Below are 10,198 nucleotides of genomic sequence, written 5' to 3' on the forward strand. Positions count from 1 at the left end.
GTTCAATGAGAGGATATTCTGTCTCATATTTTTCATCTAACGTCCAATAAAGTATGGTCCTACTCTTTGCAGATTCTAGCTTGCAGAAGAGTTCAGAGGTCACAATTTATGTATTCTCCTTCTGCTTGCCATTCTTTTGATCCAAAATCTAAAAAAAAAGTTATGCTGAGCTACATAAATCTGAATCACATACTAGATTGCAGGACAAATTATTCAATTACTGTGTTTTATTTGAATATACAAGGTGTCAGAATGTTACAAACACTGTTTGCTCTTTTTAGAAACTGCAGAATTACGGTTATAATTTAATAATTAACAATATCAGATAGATCAAAAAGAGCTATTATCAAGAAAGATGAACAAGTTAGAATAAAGAAGGTAAATGTGTGATTGTGGCTTATCACCCCACAAAAATTCTTGGACATGTCGTTCTTGCATCTGCTTTAGGACTAAGACCTATTAAGTTAATCTCACATCTGGACCCTAGGATGGGGAAATGTCTCAAGTGACATCTGTAAGAAATCTAGAGAAGAATTAGGGTGATGTAATGCTGGCTTCTATCTTTCCATTCACAATTTTGAAACCTCCCACTAAGGTAAATTGATAGAAAATATTTACAAGATACCAAGTGTGCCTATGCACTCAGGTGCAGCCTAATTGTTCAGATTAAGCAGGACCTAGTTGAAATAAGCACAGTTACCCTCTTTGAAAAGAACATCAAACAGTCATTCTTATGGTGAGCATTTATTCAAAGTAGCTACCCTTTAAAAACTTAAAGCCACGTTCAGCTACCTTTTTTATTATGTCCTGTTCAAAACTATGCTGGCTTGTTTTTGAAGCTGTTTTCTTATTAAAAAGCGCTATTTCCAGTAACAAAAGCTTCTCCTATAAGCAGAAAGCAACAGGTGGCAAAAAAGCAGGACACGCTCAAAATCATACAATTTTCTGTTTCAGAAATAGTATGCGGTGTGTGTAATCCAATTGGAAGACTCTTCCTTAGAGCGTTTGGCCGAGCTGTGAGAAGTAAAAATAGACTTGTAGGCTTCTGATTTCTCACTGGCTACTGAGGGCCTCTTCACAGGCTCTGATGCACCTTGGATGCTTTTTCCAGAGAAAGATGGCGCTTTTTCACTGACTGCCATAGAACAGAGGACAAAGAAAATAGGGAACGTGAATTCTCCATGGATAAAGTAGTATGTATACACAAATAAACAACATATATCCTACTAAATAGTCATACCCCAAATTTTAGGTTAGTTGAAAGTATTAGTTTTCCAAAAAAAAAAAAAACTTTTGTATTTCGATATTGTTTTAAGGACAGAATAGCTTTTTATCCAAAAAGTTTGATAATCATGTAAAGATACATGATCATCATCATCATCTTTATAATTATCTAAATGTAGATAACATATACTTTTCACATAAATACTTACAACCCAAGTGTTTGGTCCTCTGAGGTATGACAAGGAATCTTTTACAACACAGCAGCTCAATTAATCTGCCAAGAACCAAGTTCAAGCAAGCTGCCCAGAAAGTGGAGTTATATACTCCACTTTCAATTTTTACTTAAGGTGGAAGCCTGGTTGGTTTGCGTATGTTTAAAACTCAACCCATAACACCTGATTAAGAACATTAGGGAAAGTACTCTCAGTAAGAAAGGAACTTAATTCTGTAAACTCTGATCTTTCAATTTATGAAAGTGAAGGAAGATGCTTGGTTGCAAGAGCTTCACCTGTAATACTATTGAATGGAGTACCGGCAGTCCTCGAGTTACGACTACAATTGAACCCAAAATTTATGTCACTATGTGAAACATTGGTTAAGTGAGTGTTGCCCCTATTTTACAACCTTGCTTGCCACAGTTGTTAAGTGATTCACTGCAGTTGTTAAGTTAGTAACAAGATTGTTAAATGAATCTGACTTGCCCATTGTCAGAAAGTCACAAAAACTGATCACATAGACCCTGGGACATTGCAACTATCATAAATATGAACCAATGGACAAGCATCTGAATTTTGATCATGTGACCATGGGCCTGCTGCAATGGTCGTGTGAAAAATGGTCAACGCAATGAGGAGGGCACGGTTTCGTCGTGATGCATCTGGCCCGCAAGCCGGCAGTTTGACGTTCCTGATATAGGGTTTCCTACTTCAGTAGAGGGTTGGACTAGAAGACCTCCAAGGTCCCTTCCAACTCTGTTATTCTGTTAGATTCAAGTTACTTTTTTCAGCTCCACTGTTACTTTGAAGGGTCACTAAATGAACTGTTGTAAGTCGAGGACTACCTGCATTTATATATTAGGTTTGGAAATGAAAAAGAGCAACAAAGATGATTGGGGGACTGGAGGCTAAAACATATAAGGAACGGTTGCTGGAATTGGGTATGTCTAGTTTAACGAAGAGAAGGGTGAGGGGTGACATGATAGCAGTGTTCCAATATCTCAGGGGCTGCCACAAAGAAGAGGGAGCCAAGCTATTCTCCAAAGCACCTGAAAGCAGGACAAGAAGCAATGGATGGAAACTAATCAAGGAGAGAAGCAACCTAGAACTAAGGAGAAACTTCCTGACAGTTAGAACAATTAACCAGTGGAACAACCTGCCTCCGGAAGCTGTGAATGCTCCAACACTGAAAGTTTTTAAAGAAGAGACTGGGCAGCCATTTGTCTGAAATGGTATAGGGTTTCCTGCTTGAGCAGGGGGTTGGACTAGATGACCTCCAAGGTCCTTTCCAACTTTACTATTATGATGATTTTTTTATTGAAAAGTTTTAAAATACATTTTTAGAACATATACCCCATCTCTTATGTTACACCAACCTGAACTCTTGCAGAAGGTAATGCTTCTCTTTTCTCCAGTTTGTGTAGCATCCTTTGCAGCATTTACTTGAGATGGACTCAGTGAATCTGTATAATAATAATAATAATAATAAAGGTAAAATGGTGCAAAATGGGTCAGTTTTATTACTGAAACTTTAAATTTCAATTAGATTACTTTGTGACTGACACAGGAAGACAAGTCTTCATCAGGCTAATCTTGAGAAGGAATAACTGGCTGAATTTTAAAAGAAAAAGGAAGGGGCAAAGGAGGAGGCGTGTCAATGTTTGCCTACTTGTTTTTGCAGAATGAGGACATTTGTGTTAGGTTCCAATGGCACAAACCTGGCAGCTACTTTTTTCCAATCTCATAACTAGAGATTCAACTATCACATTTTAACAAGTACAGTATGCTTCCTGTAGCCCTAATAAACCTGAATAGATGGGAAACTAAACATTAAGAAAACCAAGATCATGGCATCCGGCCCTCTCAATTCCTGGAAAATAGATGGGGAAAAAATGGAAGTAGGGACAGATTTTATTTTCCTGGGCTCCAAGATCACTGCAGATGGGGACTGCAGCCAAGAAATTAAAAGACGCTTGCTCCTGGGGAGGAAAGCCATGGGAAACCTAGACAGCACACTAAAAAGCAGAGACGTCACCCTGCCAACAAAAGTGCGTATAGTCAAGGCTATGGTCTTCCCAGTTGCAATGTATGGCTGTGAAAGTTGGACCATAAGAAAGGCTGAGTGCCAAAGAATTGAAGCCTTTGAACTATGGTGCTGGAGAAGACTCCTGCGAGTCCCTTGGACTGCAAGGCGATCAAACCGGTCAGTCCTAGAGGAGATCAACCCTGACTGCTCTTTAGAAGGCCAGATCCTGAAGCTGAAACTCAAATACTTTGGCCACCTAATGAGAAGGAAGGACTCACTGGAGAAGAGCCTAATGCTGGGAAAGGTTGAGTGCAATAGAAGAAGGGGACGACAGAGAATGAGGTGGCTGGATGGAGTCACTGAAGCAGTAGGCGTGAGCCTAAATGGACTCCAGAAGATGGTAGAGGACAGGAAGGCCTGGAGGAACGTTGTCCATAGGGTCGCGATGGGTCGGACACGACTTTGCAACTAACAACAACAACAACAAGATGGGAAAGCTAAAGGCATAAATATTTGTGCAACTTGATAATCTTTGTGGTAATCTTGGTTAAATGTGTTCGACATAGCTATGTGTAAACAACCTTTTGGTTAATTTATGATTCAATGTACTCTGAAGTTAAAAAAAAGTAGTTAATTTAATAAGATTCTGCAGACTCCCTCAATATATGCTCTAGTTTCTATACAACAAAAGAGCTCACAATCGTTGCAAATAATAACAAAAAATATACGTTTTATTTATTTTGATTTATAACATCTTCAATCTCTTTTCCACATTAATAACTGAACCCAATATAAACAATTTACCTTCAGCGGCTTCTGATTTCACAATGGCCTCTGCTACCTTAGGTTTCTTGGATTTCTGAAACAAAAGAAACAAAACAGAAGCGATTTAAGAAGCTCAAAGACTAGCAAAATCCAAAGATTCCTATGATAACTAGGAATACACTTGGCTTAGAGGTGCTTTATGCATTCATTCATCCTTGCTTTTGACTTAGAAAACTACACAATCTACTCAGCTAAAGGCTAGTCTACATATTTCTAAGTCCATTTTTTACTTTACATTTCTTGTAAGGCAAATATATAAGTAGGTATTGGAAAAAAATTATGAGAGAAACATGTCTGACCTAAGAGAAAATCTGTATCCAGATGTATTGCCGATATGCATTCTGGCTCTGCAAGTATTCCAGTAAGGCATTTATAGGTCTAATGAGCAAACCCAGCATGAAAGATATGCAGTCTATTTCACTTTTTGGGCCAAAGAAGGGCAGTTGCTACATTTGAGTTTGAAAATAAAGAGAACTGTCTCTTATAAGTTGTTGGGAGTTTTCAGAAAAGAAGAAAACTACTCAACAAAACCATACTATAGTACATTACTATAGTAATATACCAACAGTATACACAGAAATATGTCAAGCAAATTTAGTTTTGAGAGAAAGATAACCCCATATGCTTGTATCATCTGTCGTCCACTGGGTGGCATGTTACCTTTTCATTCTAGAGAAAGAGTTAACAGCAGATGGCTTTTGATTAAAACCCTTTTCTCACCCCTTAGTAGGTCAATAATTGACCTTAAAAGGTATTGATTGAGGTCAGTGTGATTGCTAAGCACCTTACAGCACCTTGAACCCTTAATAAGATTCTAAACAATTTTGTATTTTGAAATAACACGAAACAATTATTTGTCGGAGTGGGTCAGCTGTAAAATCTTAAGACTAGCCTCACCAGTCTCTTCAAAAATTCAAGATGTATATTTCTTTAAGTTCTGACATTCATATTTTTCTGTTTCCTCCCTTTGATGCAGTCTTCAAAAATGAATAGGAAAAATGAGATATAATACCTATCTAACGACCTACAAGTCGTTAGATAGGTATTGTGCTGAAGTATTTTTTTTAAAAAAATGAAGATGCAAGAGTGAAAAGACCAGTAAAAGAAAGAGAATCAGTATTATATTGAATAAACAATGCCTCCATCAACACTTTTAGGCTTCAAAACCAGGATATTACATACAGATATACATAATCCATATATGGCTAGGATGTTGTGTTTGGTTGCATAATCCAAGACTTTATAAATTATTACAAGACAAGAGATTAATTCAACATTCTTCCACATTTACTATTGTAAATCACAGCAAAACTTGCCCTTCTTTAGACTGGACTGAAAACAACAAAATGGCCTCATAGGGTAAAGTTGGCGTAGGGGACCTTCTGAAAATAATGGAGCTGACTACAGACATGGCTTTAACTCCACCCATATATATATATATATATATATATATATATATATATATATATATATATATATATATATATATATATATATATATATATATATATATATATATATATATATTTCTTTTTCTCCCCACTTTTCATATACCATTTGAACTTATTGCTCATTTTGGGAGAAATCCGGAAGCTGGCAATATACAGCTTACTAAAGGTTCTGTCTCTAAATAGAGGTCAGATTTTTTTTTATGATAATCAACAGCTGCTACATTCTTTATGGACCAAGTTTTGGAGAAAAAGTAGTCAAGGATCTAACAGGCTGTGAACCTGTACTGGCTGAAAGCCAGTGAACCATATTGAGTGTCTTGAACACAGCCCAATGTTTTCAGCATGTATAATTGCTTATTCAACAGCTATTGAAAAGATATTTATATTACAATCTAGTATTCTATTATGAACTCCACTGGGACACAGCAGTGTTATTGGGCAGCAACAATTATTGGAATGACATTTATTATTGTAAAAACTGAATTGTTCCTGGTAACCCCTATTGCTTGAGATCCCAGAACTTTCATGCCAACTTTGTTGTTATTTTATCGCTGTATCTATGCATAACCTCAGAAAATATATTTAGACCTTACCTTCACTAATTTACTTTTCAGCCTTCGCTCCTCCATTCTTTTCTTTAGCACCTCTACGTCCTCTTTACTGCCATTAAGAACAATTACATCGTCATCTTGAAAAGGGATCCCACACTTTAATAAGAAAAAAAATGTTTGTTTAAAAACACTATTTATGATATGGTACAATTCCAAACAGTAGCCCTTGAAAGTAAAAGATATATTATTCATATTGCAAATATTTTACTAATAAAAAGAAACCCTAAACTAAACTAGATTCATCTTTGTTGCTCTTTTCTGTACCCTTTCTAGAGTCTCAACATCTTTTTTACATTGGTCACCACGATGTAAAAAAGATGTTGAGACTCTAGAAAGGGTACAGAGAAGAGCAACAAAGATGATTGGGGGACTGGAGGCTAAAACATATAGGGAACGGTTGCTGGAATTGGGTATGTGTAGTTTAATGAAGAGAAGGGTGAGGGGTGACATGATAGCAGTGTTCCAATATCTCAGGGGCTGCCACAAAGAAGAGGGAGCCAAGCTATTCTCCAAAGCACCTGAAAGCAGGACAAGAAGCAATGGATGGAAACTAGTCAAGGAGAGAAGCAACCTAGAACTAAGGAGAAACTTCCTGACAGTTGGAACAATTAACCAGTGGAACAACCTGCCTCCAGAAGTGGTGAATGCTCCAACACTGGAAGTTTTTAACAAGAGACTGGACAGCCATTTGCCTGAAATGGTATAGGGTTTCCTGCCTGAGCAGGGGATTGGACTAGATGACCTCCAAGGTTCCTTCCAACTTCTTCTTCATTATTATTATTATTATTATTATTATTATTATTATTATTATCATCATCATCATCATCATCATCATCATCATCATCATCATCATTATTATCATTATTATTATTATATTAATGTAGCTTGTACCACAGAACCATAATTAGGTATTTGCTTTCTCTGCCATATACCTTTTTATTCATCTTCATTCATTAAATAAGGATATCAACCATAGACACCTTCAAGTTTCTAGGTTCTATACTATCTCAAGACTTAAAATGGACACCTAACACCAAAAACAACATCAAAAAAGCACAATAACGAGTGTTCTTTCTGCGCCAACTCAAGAGAGCTCAAACTGCCCAAGTAGCTGCTAAAACAGTTCTACAGAGGAATTATTGAGTCTGTCATCTGCACCTCTATAATTGTCTGGTTTGGAATGGCAACCAAGCAAGACAGACACAGACTTCAATGGATAATAGAACTGCAGAAAAAACAATTGCTAGCAACTTGCCTTCCACTGAGGACCTGTATGCTGCAAGAGCCAGAAAGAGCGCTATGAAAATATCTACAGACCCCTCACATCCTGGACATAAACTGTTACAACTTCTACCCTCAAAATGACGCTATAGGGCAGGGGTGTCAAACTGCCGGCCTGCGAGCCGGATATGTCAGCCACGCCCACCCCATTGCCGGCAATGGCGAAAAAGCTCCAATACGTTGGGCGACATTACGTGACGTCGCGAGTTTGACATATCTGCTATAGGGCATTGCATGCCAAAACAACTAGATCCAAGGACAGTTTTTTCCCCCCACACCATCACTCTGCTTAACAACTAATTCCCATAACACTGTCAAATCTATCTAATAAGGCTGTATTACTATTATTCTTCTCATCTTTTCTATTACCTATTTCCTTATCTTCTTATGACTATAATTTTGTTTCTTGTATCTTATGATTTGTATTGTTTTATTTAGTATCCTAGTATGATTTATGTTGATTGCTTATTTAGTATCCTATGACTATCACTAAGTGTTCTATTGATTTATGATGAATGTATTTTTATGACTATAATCATGATTTATGATCATGCATACTTATATGTACGCTGAGAGCTTATGCACTGGAGACAAATTCCTTGTGTGTCCAATCACACTTGGCCAATAAAGAATTCTATTCTATTCTACTATTCTATTCTATTCTATTCTATTCTATTCTATTCTATTCTATTCTATTCTATTCTATTCTATTCTATTCTATTCTATTCTATTCTATTCTATTCTATTCTATTCTATTCTATTCTATTCATCTAATTCTATTCTATTATTTCTATTTCTAATTCCAATTCCAATTCCAATTAATTCTAATTCTAATTCTAATTCTAATTCTAATTCTAATTAATTCTATAAATACTTGTAGGGTTGGACTGATATTCACCCCCCCACCATCTTTATTAAAATTCTACACATAAAATATATATAGCAAACATAATTCACCAAAAAAAGTCACTGGGGAAAGCTGGATCCGCTTAACAACCATGTGATTCATTTCATAATCATGGTGATTTGCTTAATGACCATAACAAAAATGTAGTAAAATTAGGCACAACTCATTTAATGACTGCTTCACTTGATGACAGAACTTCTGGTTCCACTTGTGATCATAAGTCGAAGACTACCCGTAGCATATAAGTGGAACCTAATGAGATGTGTCAATCACAGCCAACATATTTTGTAGATCTAACAAGACTTAAAAACAGTCTGCAGTTTTACATTTTCTGGGTCTCGGCATCCCTCCTACCAAAAAAACACATGAAACTACCTTATAGCAGATCAATATCAAAAAAAGGATTAAAGCATTAACAACATTATTTGGAGGTGAGTGAATTGCATTCCAAGGAGAAATGAGGAAAAAAGGCAGATATCTGAACAGTGAGGAAATTGGCTAAGGAATCGGCATTACCAAATTCATCAACATTGTGTACAGCGAATTCTTGATTGGCAAGTTGCAATCTATAAGTCCTGTTCTGGACAGAGTTTCTCCCCATTCTCTCAAACTATCATGTTGCTGGGAAATTGAGAAATAATAAAGGTGGGGAGCGATAAGAATAGGAGTGCCTGAAACTGTTGGGCATCTATCTTATTACATCCGCGAAGCTTTTTTTTTTTTTGCTAAAACTCAGGAACGTCCTTCAATTTCTCTAATTGCTGAGAGAATCCCATTGTTTGTTTTGTACAGGATCTCCTCTAATAAATTCTTTGCCTCCTTACCAAAGCTGTGCAAAAGTAAGCTTTTTTTAAGGACACTCAGTTGCAGTCATGTGTGAACTATTGATCAAAACAAATTGGAAAGGTTTAAAGAGGAAAGTGAAGGTCTGTAAGTGGAATCCATTAAATGGCCAGCTATATTTATACAACACCTGAATTTTCCCTCTTCTTTTTTAAAATGGCGGGGCCTAGTATTGAAAATAACCTTCTATGTGTAAGCAAATAATACACAAATTTGGGATGACTACCAAGAGGATTACGTTGTCCACAAGCATCAGATACAAATACTCTTCAACATCTTCATAAATGATCTAGATGAGGACATAGAAAGGGAACTCATCAAATTTACAGGATGACACCAAGCTGGCAGGAATAGCTAACCCTTTAGATGATAGACTCAATATTTAGGAGGACCTGAATGTTGGACCCTATCCCACAAAAATTAATTCAGTGGTTGAAAAAAGTAAGGTTCTACACATAAGCAAGAAAAACCAAATGCACAGATATGGAATGGCTCAATAGGTGTCCAAGTAGACTACCACTTAAGTATAAGCCAGCAGTGTGCCACTGCTGCCAAAACAGCTAATGCATCAACAGAGGGATAGTTTCATGATCACATGAAGTGTTAGTATACTGCACAGGTGAGACCAGACTTGGAATATGACATCAAAGTCTGGTCACCATGATACAAAAAAGATGTAATCACCCTAGAAAGAATGCAGAAAACTGACAACGGGTCTGGAGGCTCAACCATATGATGAACGAATGAAGGCAAATATACCAGCCCCAGGATAATGCTGCAGGATCCAATCTGGGTTGGTCACCAGGACCAGAGGT

General features: G+C 36.9%; 1 protein-coding gene across 1 annotated transcript in view; it reads right to left on the reverse strand.

Annotated features, from left to right (window-relative positions):
- Positions 1–209: 209 nt before the first annotated feature.
- RTF2 (replication termination factor 2) overlaps positions 210–10,198 on the reverse strand; it is a 74,343-nt gene continuing 64,354 nt past the window's right edge. Inside the window, exons 6-9 of the mRNA XM_083357440.1 lie at positions 6,335–6,448; positions 4,270–4,324; positions 2,816–2,902; positions 210–1,135 (exon numbers count right to left, since the gene is read on the reverse strand). Of these exons, the coding sequence (XP_083213566.1) occupies positions 951–1,135; positions 2,816–2,902; positions 4,270–4,324; positions 6,335–6,448 (441 nt within the window). The 3' untranslated portion in view covers positions 210–950. The remainder of the gene's footprint in view (positions 1,136–2,815; positions 2,903–4,269; positions 4,325–6,334; positions 6,449–10,198) is intronic.

Source organism: Vipera ursinii (assembly GCF_947247035.1).
Source record: "Vipera ursinii genome assembly, chromosome: 3".
In the NCBI taxonomy this organism is placed as follows: domain Eukaryota; kingdom Metazoa; phylum Chordata; class Lepidosauria; order Squamata; family Viperidae; genus Vipera; species Vipera ursinii.